Below are 21100 nucleotides of genomic sequence, written 5' to 3'. Positions count from 1 at the left end.
AAGACATTTTTAAAACTCTATACACCCACATTGCTAATGAATATAGATGTGAAAATTCTCAACAAAATAGTAGCTAACCAAATTCAATAATACATTAAAAAATCATTCATCACAATCAAGTAGAATTTATCCCAAGGTTGTGAGTGTGGTTCAATATTCACAAATTAACCTATGTTGACAAGAAACAAGGTAAAATCCACATGATCATTTCAAAAGATCCATGAAAAGCATTTGGCAAAGTTCAACATCCTTTCACCAACTCTCAATAAATTAGTTTAGAGAGAACATGCCTCAACATAAAAAAGACCATATGTGAAAAACTCATAGCAATATCATACTCAATGGTGAAAAACTGAAAGCCTTGCCTCTAAGATTAAGACATAAATACCATATGAATTTACTAATCTGTGGAATTTAAGAAACAAAACAGATGAACGTAGGAGAAGGGATGAAGAGAGAGGGAAACAAGCCATAAGATGCCCTTAAGTGTAGAAAAGAAACTGAATGTCGATGGACAGAAGTCTGCAGAGGATGGGCTAAATGGGTGACGGGTATTAAGGAGTAATGGGTATTATATGTACGTGATGAATCACTAAATTCTACACTTGAAACCAATTTTACCACATATCCTAAGTAACTAGAATTTAAATAAAACGAAATAGATTTTAAAAAAACAATAAGACACAAATGTCCAGTCTCACCACTTTTATTAAACTTGGTACTGGAAGGCCTAGACACAGTAATCAGGCAAGGAAAAGACATAAAAAGCATTGTCATCCATAAAGAAGTATAACTTTTTCTATTTGCATATTACATAGCACTATATAGGAAACCCTAAAGACTCCATCAATAAAGTTCTAGAACTGATAAAGGAATACAGTAAAGTCACAGGATACAAAATTAATATACAACAATGTGTTGTATTTATATACACTAATAATGAAGTAGCAGAAAGAGAAATGAATAAAACAATTTCATTTCAATCGCACAAAAAAGAATAAAATACTAGGAATAAACTTAAATAAGCAGATGAAATACCTGTACTCAGAAAACTATAAAGCATTGATGAAATTGAAGATAACGCCAACAAATAGAAAGATATTCCATACTCATGAACTAGAATAATCAATATTGTTAAAATGTCCACAATACCTAAAGCAATCTACAGATTGAATGAAATTCCTATTAAAATACCAACAACAGTGTTTATAGAACTGGAAATAAACTGAAATTTGTATGAAACCACAAACGACCTCAACAAAGACAAAACAATCTTGCAAAAAAGAAAAAAATAAAACAAGTAAGAAAGCTGGAGATATTGCCATACCAGATTTCAAAGTACAGCAATCAAAACAGCGTAATACTGGCACAAAAATAGACGTATAGATCAACAGAACAGAATAGAGATCCCAGTAATAAACCCACATATAAGTGGTCAGTTAATCTACCAACAAAGGATGCAAGAATATACAATTGGGAAAAGACAGTCTTTCAACAAATGGTGCTGGGAAACTGTATGGCAACATGCAAAAGAATGAAATTTGACACTTTCTTACATTCTACTCAAAAATAAACTCAAAATGTATTAGAGACCTAACAATGATACCTGAAATCATAAAACTCCTAGAAGAAAACAGGAGGCAGTAATTTACCCGACATAAGTTATAGAAACAGTTTTCTAGATATCTCCTGAGGCAAGGGAAGCAAAAAATTAAACTATTGGGACTTCATTAAAATAAAGACCTTTTGCACAGTGAAAAAAAAAAAAACCCATTAATGAAACAAAAAGGCAACCTACTGAATGGGAGGAGATATTTGCAAATGACATATCCAACAAAGGGTTAGTATCCAAAATGTATATAGAATTTATAAAATCAACACCAATAATAATCATCAACATCATCATCTGGTCAAAAAATTGACTGAGGTGTTGAATATACATTTTTCCAGAGAAGACATACAGATGCCCAAAAGACACATGAAAAGATGCCCAACATCAGTAATCATCAGGGAAATGAAAATGAAAACCACAATGAGGGGTGCCTGGGTGGCTCAGTTGGTTAAGCATCTGACTTGATTTTGGGTCAGGTCATGATCTCATGGTCAGAGAATCAAGTCCCTCATTGGGCTCCACACTGAGCATGGAGCCTACTTAAGATTCTCTCTCTCTCTCTCTCTCTCTCTCTCTCTCTCTCTCTCTCCACCTCTGTTTCTCTTCCCCCCTCAAAATAAATAAACATTAAAAAAAAAAAAGAAAAGCACAATGAAATATAACCGCACTCCTGTCAGAATGCCTAAATCAGAAAGACAAGAAATAACAAGTGTTGGTGAGAATGTGGAGAAAAAGGAACACTCATACACTGTTGGTGAGAATGCAAATTGGTACAGCCACTGTACAAAACAGTATGGGAGTTGTGCAAAAAATTAAAAATAGAATAACCATGTGATCAAGCAATACCACAGTTGGATATTTACCCAAAGAAAACAAAAATACTAATTTGAAGATAGATGTATTTCTATGTTTATTGCAGCACTATTTACAAAAGCCACAATATAGAATCAGTTCAAGTTTCCACTGATAGGTGAATGGACAAAGATGTGGTGTGTGTGTGTTGGAATACTACACAGCCATACACAATAAGATTTTTCCATTTACAATGGCATGGATGGACCTTTAGGGTACAATGCTAAGTGAAGTAAATCAGTCAGAGAAAGACAAGCACCATAAGATTTTTGTACATATGTGGAATTTAAGAAACAAAGCAAATGAAGAAGAAAAAAAGAGACAAACATAGTGAGCAAATTGATGGTTGCCAGAGGGATGATGGGTGGAATGATGAAAGAAATATATAAAAGGGATTAAGAGTACACTTATCTTGAGGTAATCTATAGAATTGCTGAATACTGTATACCCAAAATAACGTAACACAGTATGTTAATCATACTTCAACTTAAAAAATCCACAAAGGGATAGAATCAGATAGAGCAGTATCATTCTAATTATGCCTCTGTTTCTCAACAGTTAAAAGTGATAACTCCTTCCCTGACTTCCTATTCTTTATTTGAAATTATTATCACGTTTGGACATACAGGACTCCACCACAAAATTCTTCCTTGTCTCACTGAATTAATATATTTATTTTGATGCATGTTTGAACCCACAGAATTTTTGCAAGCTATAAACAATGTAACCAATGTTTGCTACAATTCAATGAAACAGTGTTTACAAAAAATTCAGTGAAATAGTATATTTACAAAAATTTTCCAAGAATCTAGATGTAAAACTGGCTCCTTTCCAGAAAAGAAATGTTATAAGCAAATGCCACTTAGCGTGAAGTCTTGGGGGAAAATCAGTGTTATAGCATAAACAACAAAAGGTGGTTGGCTAAAGTTTTATCTGGAAAAAGTATTTATTTTATGTTGCTATTGGGTAATGGCAAAGTTGGGACTAGACATATATATTCCATAGTATATTATAGAAAGTTGGATAAATAATTAACCAAAAAAAAAATGGGAGAAAATGACCCAAGTAGGCTTTTATTAAAACTTTTGTGTGTTTTTATTACACAAAAAAGAGATGTTCATCACAGTAGTTCTTTTAAAAAAAAACCACATTTTTAATAATCATGTGAAATTTAGTCCCAGAATCTTTCCTATAACTTTCTTTAGTGCCCACTTAACCTCTTTATTTCTCAAAGTATAGATAACAGGATTGAGCATGGGAGTCACTACAGTGTAAAAGAGGGAAACAAACTTTCCCTGGTCCTTAGATTTGCTCTTGGCTGGCTGAAGATACATGAAGATGATGGTTCCATAGAAGATCATGACAACCATCAGGTGGGAGGAGCAGGTCCCAAACGCTTTCTTTCTTCCAGAAGATGACTTAATCCTCAAAACTGTTTGGGCAATGTAGCCATAGGAAACCAGGATGAAGGAGATAGGTACTATAAGGAAGATAATGCTAGCTACAAAGAGCTCAGCCTCATTAAAAGTTGTGTCCGCACAAGCCAACTTGATGAGCACAGGGACTTCACAGATGAAATGATCCACTTGATAATGCCCACAGAAGGGTAGCTGCAGGGTGAGAGTGGACTGTATCAGAGTAGTGACAACCCCACTGAGCCATGACAAAGATGCCAGGGCCATGCAGAGACGGGGATGCATTAAGACAGTGTAGTGAAGGGGACGGCAGATGGCAACGTAGCGATCATAGGACATTACAGCTAGGAGGACACACTCTGTAGATCCCAGGGCAAGAGAGACACAGAGCTGAACCATACAGCCACCATAGGTGATGTTTTTCATAGGATCCCACAAGTTTACTAAGAGCTGAGGAATAACACTGCTGGTAAAGCAGACATCCAAAAAGGAGAGATGAGAAAGGAAAAAATACATTGGTGTATGAAGCTTGGATTCCAGATGAGATACCAGAATGATGGTGGTATTCCCGAAAATGGTTACTAAATACAAGATCAAAATGATCACAAACAGAACCTTCTGTAACTGAGGGTAATCAGAAAACCCCAACAGGATAAAACCTGTTAGGTTGCTCTCATTAGTACTCTTCATCATCCCCATGTGTGAAGTATGTTCCCAAAGGCTATTACAGATGAGAAAAATGACATATTACATAAGGTCAAATGAGATAATGTCACCTCCCCCAAAAGCATTCTATGTTAAGTTCTTAGAACTTATGTCCTTACATCTAGTGACTTAGATCTATTTTCCTACTGTGTGCATTTGAAATAAAGGCAATGCATATCTTCTTAATATCTTAGCTGTCCTCTGATGAAATAGAGAAGAGCAGACATGTTTAAAAACATCATCATCAAGCTATAATAATTAGAACATATAGTACTCACATAAAGATAGATATATAGATCAGTGGAGCAAAATGAAGTTCCCAGAGATAAAATTATTTATATACAACCAACAGATCTTCAATAAAGGTGTCATGAATACATAATGAGGAGAAGAAGGGGGGAAGTGGTGGAGGAAAGGGAGAGAGGCAAACCATGAGAGACTCTTTAATGCTGAGAACAAACAGGACTGATGGGGGTGGGGGGACAGGGGAAGGGGGGAGATGGGCATGGAGGAGAGTACTTGTGGGGATGAGCACTGGGTGTTATATGGAAACCAATTTGACAATAAACTATTTGTAAAAAAAAAGTATACATAATGAGGAAAAGATAGTCTCTTCAATAAATGGTGCTTGGAAAGCAAATAAACACATGCAAAATATTGAAATTGGACCTCTAGGTTACACTGTATGCACCATCAATCAACTAAAAATGTATTAAAAACTTAAATGTAGGATCTAAAAATAAACTCTGAAAAGTAACATAAAGGAGAAGCTTCATGACATTGGTCTTGGCAATGATTTTAGAGATATGACACTGAAACCATAGGCAACAAAAGCAAAAATCTAGGAAATGGGAGAAAATATTTGCAAAACAAATATCCAAAAAGGAGTTAATACCCAAAGTATACAAGAATCTCAGATGAAAAAAACCCACGAAAATAAGTAAATAAATAAATAAATAATAAATAATAACATGATTTAAAAATAGACAGTCTTGAATACCCAATTTTAAGACATACAAATGTTTAATACACATAGGAGAAATGATCATTATCACTAATCTTCAAGATAATGCAAATATGGAACAAATGAAATATCACCTTACACCTGTAAAGATGGATGTAATCAAAACGCAAAGCATAGTCAGGGTGTCTGCGTGGCTCAAGTGGCTAAGCATCTGACTTTCAGTTTCAGATCAGGTGATGATCTTGTGGTTCATAATTTCAAGCTCCATGTCAGGCTCTGTGCTGACAGCATAGAACCTGCTTTGGATCTCTCTCTCCCTCTCTCTGCTCCTTCTCTGATCATGTTGCTCATTCTCTCTCTCTCTCTTTCAAAATAAATACATACATAGATGATAGAAGGATAGATAGATAGATAGATAGATAGATAGATAGATAGATAGATAGATATTTAAAAAGAGATAGCAAATGTTGACAAGATTGTGGAGAAGTTAGAACCTTTGTACAGTGTTGATAAAAATGTAAAATGGTAGAGTCACTATGAAAAACAGAATCAGCATTCCTAAAAAAATAAAAATTAAAACTGTCATATGATTCAACAATCCCATTTCTGGTATATATTCAAAAGAATTGAAATTACAATCTCAAATAAATATCTTTTTTTTCACATTTTTTCAAAGAAATATATTTTTGTGTTCATTACAGCATTATTTACAATAGCCATCTACAGATAAATGGAGAAAATGTTTATTACTCATTCTTAACTAATGAGTAATCCTTAATCATTTGATTTAATACACTGTTATGCAGCCTTTAAGAATAAATAAATCCTGCAATGCACAACAATACAGATGGCCCTGGAGAGCATTATGCTAAGTGAAATAAGCTACACACAAAAGAACATGAAGTATGTAAAATAGTCAAACTTACAGAAACAAAAATAAACTGGTTGTAGCCAGGGAATGCGAGGAGAGGAAACAGGATATTTGTTAAATAGTTACAAACTTATAGCCATACAAGATGAATAAATTCTAGAAAATTACAGGCCATCATATCATCTGAATTTAACAATATTGTATTATGTACTTACACATTAAGAGGGTAAATTATGTTAAATATCTTATCTCTGACACACACCCACAGACACACACACACGCACACACACACACATCACATCACATATGTACACACAAAGACACAAGGAAACTTTTGGAGGTATTTTAATACCTTGATTGTGATAATGGTTCATGAATATATACAGACTCATCAATTGTATACATTAAATATGTGCAGATTTTTGTGACCCAGTCATACCTCAATAAAACTGTGTGTGTGGGGACAAACAACAATTATTTCCCATAGGAAACAAATTAGAGCATCATTTTCATGCAACCAAATTTACCCCTTTATATTAATGTCTTTGTAGTTACAGAAAAATGGAAAGCATGATTAATTTCAATAGAAGATTAAAAAAACAGTTTGTATATATATATTTTATTTCTAGGAGAGAGAGAGAGAGACAGCATGAGCAGGGGAGGGTCAGAGAGAGAGGGAAACACAGACTCCGAAATAGGCTCCAGGCTCTGAGCTGGCAGTCAGCACAGAGCCCGACGCGGGGTTCGAACCCACGAACCGCGAGATCATGACCTAAGCGAATGTCGGACGCTCAACCGACTAAGCCACCCAGGCGCCCCTAAAAAAACAGTTTTTAATTAAGTAATTTTCAATCATGAGGGAATAAAATCATTTTTCATCACCCAAAAATAGTGGAACTTTGTTATAAGTTTCTATCTTTAAAAATATACCAGGTTTAAAAATATACCAGGTATGATAGACATTACAATTCTTTTTAAATGGCATTACTTTAAAAATCAACTCCTGAGAGCTTGTCTCACCCAGTCAAAGGCACATAAGCTTAGTAAGCAACACTCAAATCTATTTCTTGCTCCAGTTAATTCTATACACTAGTTTTTTCTTCTTTCTCTCAGTGTTTATTTACTTTTTAGAAAAATTTTTTGCCTGTTTTTTTTCGCAGAGACCCAGGATCCTCCAGCTTCCAAAATCAAAATTTCAGTAAATGGAGTGCTATCCATATGATTTTAGATTTTTTCCCCCTAGAATTGTGTATTTTAGTTATCACCTCAAAATGTGAATGCAATGTGGCTTCTGTTTTAAAACAAATAATTAAGGGAATATTTTATTTCCAATGATGGCATTGTACTTAATTTATAAAATAATACTACTTAACAAACTAGTAATTCTGGCTTCATCATAAAAAAAAAGTCATTTCTGGGGCAACTCGGTGTCACATGAGTGTGCAAGTCTTGATTTCAGCTCAGGTCATAATCCCAGGGATCAATTCCCATATTAGGCTCCGCGCTGAGTATGGAGCCTACTAAAGATTCTCTCCCTATCTCCCTTCGCCCTTCTCCTCCACTCACACTCTCTGTCTCTCAAAAAAAGTTCATTACTTCTTTTATACCACAGTTACCAAAGAAATTTCTCTCAGTAACATTGTACTTTAATACTACACACTCCAAAACGTTTGTTCTTAATTATATGGGAAACTTGCTAGTGGATTAATTTTATGGCATGTTACTAGATAGTATACAACATCTTTTCTATTCATTCACTTGACTAAGTTCTACATGTGTCTGTTCACAACAGCTTCATGAGGCCAGGGGTCATATATAATATCATTTTGTATCACACAGTCCTTGGAGTGTTCAGCACAAAGTCGCCTCTCAAAAATTACTCAGCAATTCACCCAAATTATATTCACCATTTTATACCTATTCATTTTCCTTAAGGATACTAACACCTCTCTAGTCAACTAACACATATAAAGTCAATTAGTAAATACTAGATATCATTACCAAACAAATGAATGAGGTCTTACCAGTCTTCTTCCAAATTGGAGCTGCCTCAAACATATGCTACTCTTACACCTATGTAAAAATTGCTATATTAGAATTGCCAAAATTAACAACACAGGAAACAATACATGGTGAGCATGCTGAAGGAGTATCCTCTTCCACTGTTGATGTGAATGCAAACTGGTGCAGCCACTTTGGAAAATAGTATGGAGATTGCTCAAAAGTTAACAATAGAACTACCCTATGACCTAGCAATTGCACTACTAGGTATTTACCCAAAGGATACAAAAACACTAATTTTAAGGAATATACCCACCCCTATGTTTATAGCTGCACTGTCAACAATAGCTAAATTATGGAAAGACCCAATGTCCATTGACTGGTGAATGAGCAAAGAATATATATGGTTGTTATATTCTCTGATTCATTGCTGTAAAACTTAAATAAATAATAAAAATTTAAGCAGAAGAGAATGACAAAATTTCAATTGGTAATTACTAAATGAATCATTTAAAAAACTTGAATATTAAAATGTAAGCATACTTTTTAGTGCTCTTTTCCAACAAGATAAAATGAGAAACAAATTGGGGCGCCTGGGTGGCTTAGTCGGTTAAGCGTCCGACTTTCACTTAGGTCATGATCTCGCGGTTCGTGGGTTCGAGCCCCGCGTCGGGCTCTGTGCTGACTGCCAGCTCAGAGCCTGGAGCCTGTTTCAGAGTCTGTGACTCCTTCTCTCTCTGACCCTCTCCTGCTCACGCTGTCTCTCTCTCTCTCTCTCTCCTAGAAATAAATAAAACATTAAAAAAAAATTTTTAAATGAGAAACAAATTAAGGTAAATAAGTTTTTAAATTTTTTTTTTAATGTTTTTTTTTTTTTTTTTTATTTCTGAGAGAGAGAGACAGCGTGAGCAGGGGAGGGTCAGAGAGAGAGGGAATCACAGACTGAAACAGGCTCCAGGCTCCGAGCTGGCAGTCAGCACAGAGCCCGACGCGGGGCTCGAACCCACGAACCGCGAGATCATGACCCAAGCGAAAGTCGGACGCTTAACCGACTAAGCCACCCAGGCGCCCCGGTAAATAAGTTTTTAAAATGTTAGAAAACAAAATTTAGTAAAATAAAAATAATGTTTTACATAACATAATAAACAAAATTAATAACAGATATTAATAAAACATACATAAAAAGTATTAAAAGTGCCATGTTAAAGATAACAGAACAAAATTAACAAATGAGATAATTTTAAAAACTATTTCAGAAACAGCTTAATAATTTAATAATTTCCATATAAAACAGCAACTTAAGAGGTTAATTGTAAACAATTTGTATTTTTATTACAAAACTGTAAAATACCTGCATTAAAAACTATTATCATTATTTTCTTAATTAAAGCTGAAAATATCCATAAACAAAGACCTATTTCCTTAAATATACAGTGATATGATGGAAACAATGAGATCATCTAATTGGAACTGAATAAATCATGCTAATAGTTGCTTCTTTCACCAACATCTAAGGAATGTCTTTCAAAATCCAACCAAACATCCCTGCCAGTTCCCCCAGATGTTGACCATGCTCACTTGCACTTCTGTTTCTTCTTTCTGTGCATACTAGTCTTCCTGACCCCTCAGTGGACCCTATAGCCTGGATCCTAAACTCAATTTCGGATTTGGCCATTGATAAGACCTTCTAACATGAGCACTTTGGGTCCCTTTGTCCAGAACCTACTGTTGGCAACATGGGGCATCCCCTGGGATAGGGTTCTCTACCAATATCTATCTTCGAAGATAATGCTTTCTGGTCACCCCTCACCTTTAAAGACCATTGATTATTGTGCCACCTTCAGAAGATGAAATGATCCTAATCAATGTTATTTTGGGTATACCTTCAGCCTATCTACCTTAAAATATAGTAAACTTCTGGGTGTTTTCATATCACAGTGTCCAGCCTGATTATCGCATAAACACTGATAAAGCCCCTGCCCCTGCTTGTGCTAGGCATTCCCACAGCTGCTCACACCCACTCCTTGAGCTTGTTCCTCCCTTGAGAACCTGTTCAGACCCTGCCTGTTCACCAGACTCCAGCTCTAGTGTTCACTTTGCAAGTTTGTTAGTCTAGATTGACTCTATCATAAATACTACATGGACTAGGGCAACCGGGTGGCTCAGCATCCAGGTGGCTCAGTCGCTTAAGCATTCATTTCTTGGATTTGGCTCAGGTCATGATCTCACAGTTCATGAGATTGAGCCCCACGTGGGACTCTGCACTGACAGAGTGGAACCTACATGGGATTCTCTCTAAATAAATAAATAAATAAATAAATAAATAAACTTCAAAAAGAAAGAAATACTACGTGGATCAACAAATGTTGTGAACTCCCTCATCATGCCTCTTTCTCTATGGGAAATTATTTTCACTTTAAGAAGTTTGTCATCCATTATTTCACTGCATGATTGTAGGGCAATCATATACTTTCCAGTATATGAGCCATTTAACCTGCTACTCTATTCTGGTAGAATCTTTGTTTTCATTTTTAAGATCCAACAACAAAACACAAATTAAGAGCTTATTTTTAAATATATTAACAACAACTTTCTCATCCAAATAGAATAGGAATAATTCTAGGCCAAAGGACATGAATATTGTCAGCTGACTATATGTGGCTTTTAATAACAAGAAAAGTTGCACTCAAAAGTGATTTTTTAAATTGAGTTCAAATGCTCTTTCAAAAACTGAGATTATGAGATGTTCCATGAAAGGAGGAAGCATACAGATTGTCTATAGAGTGAAACATAGCCCCATAGAAGGTCAGGACACTGAGGCTTCAGTTAGACAAAGAAGCAAAGAGGGTAGTATGTCATATATTAATCTCCTTTCGGTCCTGAATTTCTATGAATTTATTCATAGTCATAATTAAGATCAATTGCTGGAGCAAATAATGTATATCCTGACTTAATTCCTTTTTTATTCAATGAGATTGTCTCTATACCCTGGATAGATGTTTCACAAAAGTGTATCACATGAAAACTATGTGGGTGGGACACTCTTTTTTCATTTTGAAGAAAATAGAAATCTCAGGAATGAACAATTTAAACCCAGTCTTTGCTGCCTTTAAGCAGCGGGGATATTGGATATCAAAAATACAGAGAGAGAGACCAAGAGAGAGACAAAAACTAGGACTATTTTATGAGATGCATTCTGTTTGGTTTAGAATTAGTCAAAGACAACATGAAAGGACTAGTCTGAAATCCATAGACTTCACAATCCTGAGTTGCTTTAATTTCACAGTTTGATCTACATGAGGTAAAACATACAACCTGCCAATACATATAAATATGCCTACTTCAGGCCAAGAATATGCATTCTGACTACAGGAGTTACTTTATTGTCCACAGTATCTTCAGCTGCCTGCGTCTTGAAAGGAAATAAATAGGTGTCCCCAGATTGAGGTCTCAGAGCTACAGGAGTTGTTCAAGAAAGGACAAACTTGGAACCACATGTGAGATTCTGAGAAAAGGAGGCATCTAAGCTATTTTAGATGCTAGTCACTGACTGCCACCCAAATCAGACGTGAGTATGCCCAGAAAGATGATACCTAATCTCTCTCCTCTACCTAGAAAAGTATGTGATGATGTTGAAACCATCTTTCAAAGTCTGGTGCACAAGTGAAGTTTGACCCTCAATACAATTAACTAGTATCACAATGACTAGAAGGCTGGGACCCGAATTGCTCTGCAACAGCTCAAAAAGTTTTTGCTCCTGGTCCATGCAGTACAACATAGAAATGCTCAGTTCAAATAAGGGAGAAAAACTAAATGGTTTCTACACTATGTGTAGTGTAGAGACTTGCTTGGCAATGTGTCAGAGGAATGTGAGCTATCCTCAGTGACTATACTTCTAAGAAAAAGAATTTGGAAGTGAGAAACCCCAATGACTTACCTTTGTGATGAAGAAATGGCTTAATGTAGGAAAGAAAAACAAATGGCCTTGTCGATGTGGCCTAATCACATTCCCAGAAGGGTAAGAGAAAGGATTTTCCCCCAATGGAAAATGTGTAACTCATTAAAATGTCTGTAACAGAAGATCCTGGGATACAGTCATGCACAAGTGCCCTGAGGTCATAATTTCCCCATATCACTTAAGGGTTCACTAAGTAAGACATCAACAGTTTACCTTGGCACTCCTAAAATATTTGCCAATTAAATTCATTCTGATTATTCTATTGTAAAAGAATAAGTGGTAGAGAAATAATATATTTCAGCAATTACAGAGAATTCAGAGAAATTATAGTAATTTAGAGAAATAACCTCAAAAGTAAACCCCTTGAGTAATTGGCTCACAATATCAAGGTGGTTATGGACTGAGTTCCAATGGGACACCAAATTCCAGGCATTATTGTTCTGTGCTATTCTCACTATATAGTAAACTGCCCATTTCCATTTTTGAGTGTAAAGGTTATGCAAATTGTTGAGGTCACACCGTTATTATGTGATGAAATGAGCATTCAAACTCAAAAATTCAAATGCTATTGAATTTTTTCTACCAAAATCCACTATAGGTTAATGAACATAATCAAATAATTTATCAAGTCATCATTCATTAAATGAATCAGTCTTAATAACCACCTCTAAAATAATTCTTGATAATCATGTTTCACAGAGTAATAATGTTCTCCCAAGAATTTTTTTCAGTGCTGCTTTCACTTCTTTGTTTCTCAAGGTGTAGATGAGGGGGTTGAGAATGGGGGTCACCACAGTGTAGAAGAGGGAAACAAACTTTCCTTGGTCCTTGGATCTGCTCTTGGCTGGCTGAAGGTACATGAAGATGATGGTTCCATAGAAGATTATGACAACCATTAGGTGGGAGGAGCAGGTCCCAAATGCTTTGTGTCGTCCAATGGCTGACTTGATCTTCAGGACTGCTCTGGCAATGTGCCAGTAGGAGATCAGGATGAGTGATAAAGGCACCAACAGGAATAAAACACTAGCCACAAAGAGTTCCACCTGATTGAAAGTTGTTTCCACACAAGCCAACTTAATGAGCACAGGGACCTCACAGAAAAAATGATCCAATCGGTGATGCCCACAGAAAGGCAGCTGCAGGGTAAGAGTGGACTGTATAAGGGTGGTAGCCACCCCACTGAGCCATGCCACAGATGTCAGGGTATGACAGAGGCCAGGGCTCATGGTAAAGGCATAATGTAGAGGACGGCAGACAGCGATGTAACGATCATAGGCCATCACAGCTAGGAGAACACACTCTGTGGATCCGAAGGCAAGAGAGACATAAAGCTGAACCACACAGCCACCATATGTGATGGACTTATTTGAACCACCCAGGTTGACTAGAAGCTGAGGAATAATGCTGCTGGTGAAACAGAGGTCCAGGAAGGATAGATGGGAGAGAAAAAAGTACATAGGGCTGTGCAGTTTAGAGTCCAAGAGAGATACTAGGATGATGGTAGCATTGCCTAGGAGTGTCATCGGGTAAAGAAACAAGATTACCCCAAAGAGAACCACCTCTAGCTGAGGCCGGTCAGAAAAACCCACCAAAATGAACCCAGGGAAGGTGCTGTCATTGGTCAAACACATTACTCTTGCTTTTATTATTAACTCCATAATTATAAAGTCACATGAAACAGAAATTGCAGGGATTTTATGTCAATTCTTTCACAGTTAAGGTCTAAGTATTGAAAAATAAGACTTTGGATGTAGGTAAAGATAAAAAGCTAATGTAGAGAATATCATGTGTAATGTCATTGATTATCCCATGAAGTGACATACATGGTTTCTGGATCATAGGCTTTCCATCTACCTTGAAGACAAAATAAAAATAACAATGCATCAAGGATGAATCTTCCCCTCATTGTTTTATCAATAACCTTTTTTTCAATAATAGTAATAGAATTTCGTAGGAAATGTGGGAATTACAAACACCATACTGCATTCTCAGAATCTATCAAATGGATGGGTAAATAAGGTAGGAACATGATGTACAACATATCACTTGGGTAAGCAATGTATTATGAGAATGCAGAGTAGGGAGAAGAATCTATAGAGGGAAAGTTTAGATTAAGTTCAAGGGTAAGGTTACAACCTGCTTTTAAAAAATGAGGAGAGAATGCGTGGGTGCCTCAGTCGGTTGAGCATCTGACTCTTTATTTCGGCTCAGGTGTTGATCCCAGGGTGATGGGTTCTAGTCTGCACATGGGGTTCTGTGATGAAGGTGTAGTCTGCTTGAGATTCTCTCTCTTTCCATCTCCCCTCTCCGTCTGCCTCACTCTTGTTCTCTCTCTCTCTCTCAAAAACAAAAACAAAACGTTAGCAGAGCAATAAAAAAACATAGAATTGCACGATGGTAATAAATGAGGACAGAAATGGATGGTACACTGTATAATGTCGTCACAAAAATGAACTAAACTAAATTTGAGGTGTTATTATTGCATATGCTGGATATGCCATATAACAGAATGTGATATTTATAAGGTAAATTTGAGCAATTTTTTCAAAGATCATAAACATTAGTAAACATTATTTTGATAGCAGAAGTTCTTGTTAGGAGGGTTTTTGTTTGGTTTGAATTTCCTTTTCAAGATAAATATGACTAAACAATATAGAAGATTTTTTTGAGAGCTGCCACAGGAGAGACAAGGGGTGGGGATGAGTTAAACAGGTGATGAGATGAAGGAGTGCACTTGTTGTAATGAACACTGGATAGTCTATGGAATTCTTGAATCACTAAATCCTACTCCTGAAACTAATATTTCACTGTATGTTAACTAACTGGAATTTAAGTAGAAACTTGGGAGAAAAAAGAAACAATATAGAAGATTTTTAAGAAGACACTCTAGTCCAGAAACTATATAGGCAGCTAAAATAACAGTGAACAAACACAATGTATGAATTTTGGAGAGAATGAAGGTGATGTAAATAGAACGCAAGAAATGCTGCAGAGAGCTAAGTGAAATCATTAAGATTTAACTACCAGTGGGATATTGGACCAATGACTAAGAAGAAGTTAAATTATTGAAGTTTTACATATAATGAGAAAAAGCAGATTGAGTATTAAGAACAGCCTGCATCCTAAGTCACTTGGTGATGTCAGGAAGAATCATACTGATAAATTCTACGAAGTCAAAGAATAGGATTGGGAACCATTGTTCTGATGTTCTCCTTGAGATAAAGAAATGGACCCAAAGTCTCACCTGAGCTGTGACACATTGATACCTGCTATTTATTTAACACCCACTACTTAGACTCTATATAAACATGTAACTTATATGACTATGATAATTGCATAATAATATGATTAGGGAAGCTAAATTAATACAAGCACTATCCCCAGTCAGAACCTTAGATGTCTGAAGAACAATATGGCAAATAATCATTGTGATCTCCAGCTTCTTAAAAAGCAAATACAGCTGAAGGAGGTAACACATTAAGACCTTAAGTCTCTACTCTGAATCTGTGTCTCAAATATCCTATTGAGCTTTTACATTTTAGCTGACTCTATTTCTTTATACCACAAGTTTGTTGTTTTGGTTCAAGTTTTAAAATTTTCTTTTTTTTGTGGTATTAAAATGGACTTAAAACTAGTATCCTTCCACCAGATCACAACTGAAGCCATAATCACTGGGTTAGAGACACATGCAATCATTGCCACGCCCATGATAATGGAAGTCTATAAAGACTTCAAGGACTTTGGTAATCGAAAAAGCTTAGGATTAATTCCTGGTTTTCCACAGTTTGGTTGTCACCTTGAGTAAATCACTAGGTACCGTTGAACTTTGGTTTGTTTGTCTGTGACATGGAGATGATAAATAGTTTTCATTTACATGGATACTGTAAGGAGTGTATGAGGTGGTAGCTCTATAGTACCATGCTATGGCTGGAAATGAAGGTGAGTGAATAAACAACGTATTCATTTTGTGAGTAGGAATACTAAATGATAAGGCCATGAATCCTTCATATTGTTTACAACCCCCTCAATATTTGTCTAAACCTAACCTGTCAGCTTTTGATGCCTCCTTCCAAGCCATAGAAGGAAGTACTTCCAGTTCTCTCTTCAGATCATATAAATCTTTTTGCCTTTTACCAGTTCTCCACACTGAGAGTATGGTTTTCCATTCCCACGTTCTACCACCTGCTGTGATTTTCATAGTATTCACTCAGTGCATCTGCCTAGACATTTTTACACATCCTTTAAAACTTGGTTCAAATAACACTTTCTGTGAATTTTTACAGAAAAGTCATGTTTTCCAGTTCTACACTACATCACTCTGTATGCATTTCTATATTAATACATTGTTAGCATTAAAGGATATCAAATGTAATATCTCACTTATCTTGATGACTTTAACTTTAGCATAGTCTCTAAATAATGATTGTGAAACCAATATATGTGTGTGTATAAATGAATGAAAATAAAAATGAAGATTTTATCACTTATTTCATTAAACATATCTTTTATCTTCCATCATTTAATATATATATTATTAATTAAACTTATATGAATTTAATATAAAAGTTAATACCAATCTTTTATCTTGATCATGGATTACATTATAAATACAATATAAAATATAGTTAATATAATATAGGAAACATATCATAATAGTAGAATATAAAATGAAATCCATGATGTAAATATAGGATCTATAAAAATAAGTATATGAAATATAGTCATATGCACACTATATTATATTAAAATTAAGATAATAAATATTAATATATACTCATTAGTATATGTATTGTGTTAAAATATATGTAATGAGTATATTATATATTATATATAATAAAATAAATGATAAAAATAGCAGATAATTGATGCAAAGAAATAAAACATTGGAAATAGGTAAAGAGAAGTGTTAAAGCAGAGAATACCAGGATAAAACAAAAGTTAGAATGCATTCAGGTTAAGGTTTTCTCCACTTTTTTGTCACTATCAAATTCATTTATATATAATTTATACATATATGATATATGTATATAAAATTCAACGTGATTTTCACACAATGCTCTATTCCAACATACACAGACTGAGGGCATATTTTTCTATCTTTCCAACAAATAGATTTTAAAATATTTTATAGTTATTAGATGTGTAACTATTAACCATTTCTAATTGTACATTATATCAATTAATGTATCCACCAGTATTTATTGGATATATACTGTGTTCCAGACTGTATGATAGATATCAGGGATATGAAATTAAAAAGGCATAAATTTTGCTATCATGAATTTCGTTGACTATCAGAAACACAAGGAAACCAAAAAAATAAACACAATAAGAAGTTTTAGGTGTGACTGCATGGAAAATCTTAATTCCATTTTGCAATGAATAATTGAAGAGGGGAAGAAGGATGTTCCACCTGGGTGTCTCAGTCGGTTGAGTGTCCAACTCCTGATTTTGGCTCAGGTCATGATCCCAAGATCATGAGCTAAACCCCCGAAGGCTCCATGCTTGGCAGGAGAGATTCTCTCTCTCCGTCTCTCTCTCTCTCTTTCTCTTCGTTCTCTCTCCCTCTCCCCTTCTCATGTACTCTTTCCGTCTAAAAAAAAAAAAGGAAGAAGAAGAAATAGAAAAAGAAAGGAGATAAAGAAGGAGATGCAAGAAGATTTCAGAAAGCAGATTTGTTGAGTTCTTAAGATTATAAAATGTTCTTGAGTTGAACAAGGTTATTCCAGGAGTGAAAAGCAATCTGAATGATGATTCAAAGTCTTGAAATAAGTGAGTTTCATCTTCTATCACTGGTGGGGTTTGTGTGTGTTGCTGGATGTAGATTATAAGGGTTGGAGGAGAAAAAAGGGTTATAGAGACTGAAACCAGCTATAGATTGATCTTAGACCATGCTTTTTAGGTATTAGAAATTCAAACAACATTTTTACAAGCTATGAAAACCATGTGAGAAATTTTACGAAAATGAATTTAAGAAATAACTTTGAAGACTTCAGTGGCTGAGTAAGAGGGACAAAATCTGAAATGGAAGTATGGAAAAGATATGGGTACAGGGTCCACTGACCTCTGTTTTCATTTTCCAGTGCCTCTGGCCCAATTTATGTCTTTACCTAAAAGTAAATGCATCTCATTGGTGTTTTTGAAGAAAATATTCTGATAAGAGAATTCTAAGTCCATTTTCTCTTATCAACAAATGTTGATTGAACAATATAGAGAGACCTGGAAGTCCAGCTTTTCCATCCACATGTAAATAAAATATTAACTAAGAATATAACTCTTCAGGATTTCTAGTAGGAGGCCAATGGGTGTAAAACAGCCTTAGGTCACTTCTATGAACACTTCCTTCACAGTAATCATGCATAGACATGTAAGGAAGTATGCAGGAAGGAGAATAAGATTAGAAGGAAAAAAAAGGTAATAGGCATAAGGCAAGGAATAAAAATGTAACAATGGTTTAATAGGTATCAATAGATAGCAGTTCAAGGAAAATAACTCATGATGTATTTCAGAGAGTTAATTTAGAAGGTTGTTGAAAATAGACATAAGCCTTTAAGTTTTTAAACTTTTTAAGGCCCTTTGTGATATTATAAATATCAAGCTTAGATTTCCAGTTTCAACAGCTGTGTAAATCAACTTTTCTATTCATCCCCTAATTCAAACACCCTGTTATGTTTTTCCCCTGCTGGAAGAATGTGTAAGTTCTTCCATGGGGGTGCTACCAACTGGGAACAATCAATATCCAATTGGAAAGTAACCTGAAATTCAAGGGATAGCCTACTCTGCATCGGTAGGAAAGTGATCATCATACTATCCCTCTGAAGTCTGAGGCACTGAGAGAACTGCCAGGGAAAACATCCAGTTCTGTTCTCAAATCAGGCACTCAGAAAATAAACTCTTTGCTGCCTCTTTCATTGATGAGCTGCTTCCCTCTACATGATTAAATGCACCACCTGGTGTTGATGCTTTGCTACAGAAAATTTCTTCCTGCTTTTACCTTTTGTTTTTGTTTTTGTTTAGAACAGAAAAAGGGGTCTGTCCTGTTAATGGTGTATTTATCCTGAGAAAATGCTGGGACTGCAGTCTGTGCTGCTTCCCAGGGATTCACCAGATGGATGATGAGATACGAATCTATGTTCAGGATAATCACTGACTCCGTCACTAAGCTTGAACAATGATTTCATGTCCTTAAAACTAACTTTCTCCATGGGGCACCTGGGTGGCTTAGTCGGTTAAGCGTCTGACTTTCACTTAGGTCATGATCTCGCGGTTCATAGGTTCGAGCCCCGCATCGGGCTCTGTGCTGACTGCCAGCTCAGAGCCTGGAGCCTGTTTCAGAGACTGTATCTCCCCCTCTCTCTGACCCTCCCCTGCTCACGCTGTCTCTCTCTCTCTCTCCTAGAAATAAATAAAAATATTTTTTAAAAAACTAACTTTCTCCATGTATAAGGTGAAGCTGGTAATATCAACTTCTCCATGCTTTTAAGACATGTTGCCATGAGGAATTATAAATATCTGAGTACCTGTACTGAGAGTCAACAGTCTAACCATGAACTCATTGTAATCACGGTATAATACACACTTACAGAGGGCTCATTATATACCTCAAATTCTGTTCTGAAGACCTATCTTCTGTGAATTCACTTAATTCTCTCCACGATGAAAGTATCAACATGGATAAGGAAACTGAGGCTAAGAATAGAGAAGTGACATGCCCAAAGTAACTTTAGCGTCAAAGCCAGAATCCAAGCACAGGTGTTTGCATCTCCAACCCCCCCCCCCCAACTATGCTGGCCTCCTGGAATCCTGCTGAAATGCGATAAATGGACATACATGTAACTGCTATGTAACTATCATTATCTTCTAAGTCGTCTCTTTATTGTTTTATTCATAGTGCTTTGCCTTTTAGTAAGCTATTTGTTTTGGTGAAAAATAGGTCTGCTTTGAAGTACAGCATTGAGCTTCCAAGTTTGTGTTGGTCACTTAGAGAGCTCTCAGATATTTAATGTTTTAACACTTGGTATTTACACTGCAAGATGCAGATAGGACATGGTGACTCTTTGTGACATTCCCATTGCAAATATGCATATCTGAATGTGCTGCTTTGGGTTACAGAGAGAAAGAACGATTGAAAAAGAATATATACATAAGGCCAATGACAGGTGAAATTATGATAAATATTAGGAGCTGATAGTAGAAAGGAAATGAAGGGCATAAGAAATACAATCTTGAGATAACTGGCAGATATGACACAGCTTTGCAGCTTCTGGATCTGAAGATGGTAAATCAGCTGAGTAAACCCTGACATGAATGAGGCCGATGTTTATAGCTTAATCTCAAGGTGGTGTCTTTAGGTTCAGAAGTGCACATCACAGGACAATGTGTGTGAAGAGGGATAGCAGTCCAGAAAATGTTTCTATTGAACACAATGGACCCTGAACCATATATCTAAGTATATTTTACTCCAATTAATGTATAATGCGGTTATCTGGTTAGATTTTGTGAAACAAATGTCACTTACATGAGAAAAAATATTAGAAAAATCTTACCAAAATTACCCTTGAAACCTGATAATAAAAGACTTTATTTGTAATTGTTACTCTGAGCTGCCCAGTGTGAAGTCCATAGCTGACCGTTGCTATTATAGGGGACTCAAATCATTCGTGCAAGAAACATTTTATCTGATCTTAGTAGTTTTCTTTTTCTTTTTCTTTATTTTTTTGAC

General features: G+C 35.7%; 2 protein-coding genes across 2 annotated transcripts; both read right to left on the bottom strand.

Annotated features, from left to right (window-relative positions):
- Positions 1–3624: 3624 nt before the first annotated feature.
- LOC120221413 (olfactory receptor 2G2-like) lies at positions 3625–4578 on the bottom strand. The gene has a single exon (XM_039218788.1). The coding sequence runs from the start codon at positions 4576–4578 to the stop codon at positions 3625–3627; it is 954 nt and encodes a 317-aa protein (XP_039074719.1).
- Positions 4579–13064: 8486 nt separating this feature from the next.
- LOC120221412 (olfactory receptor 2G2-like) lies at positions 13065–14009 on the bottom strand. Its single transcript, XM_039218787.1, has one exon. The coding sequence runs from the start codon at positions 14007–14009 to the stop codon at positions 13065–13067; it is 945 nt and encodes a 314-aa protein (XP_039074718.1).
- Between the last annotated feature and the right edge of the window lie 7091 nt (positions 14010–21100).

The sequence above is a fragment of the Hyaena hyaena genome, unplaced genomic scaffold, assembly GCF_003009895.1.
Source record: "Hyaena hyaena isolate Hyena2069 unplaced genomic scaffold, ASM300989v1 scaffold_790, whole genome shotgun sequence".
NCBI lineage: Eukaryota > Metazoa > Chordata > Mammalia > Carnivora > Hyaenidae > Hyaena > Hyaena hyaena.
Note: the sequence above shows the minus strand (reverse complement) of the source record. Positions and strands in the feature narration are given on the sequence as shown.

Coding starts and splice junctions, on each gene's coding strand:
- LOC120221413 (XM_039218788.1), bottom strand. CDS start 4,578: ATGGGGATGATGAAGAGTACTAATGAGAGCAACCTAACAGGTTTTATC.
- LOC120221412 (XM_039218787.1), bottom strand. CDS start 14,009: ATGTGTTTGACCAATGACAGCACCTTCCCTGGGTTCATTTTGGTGGGT.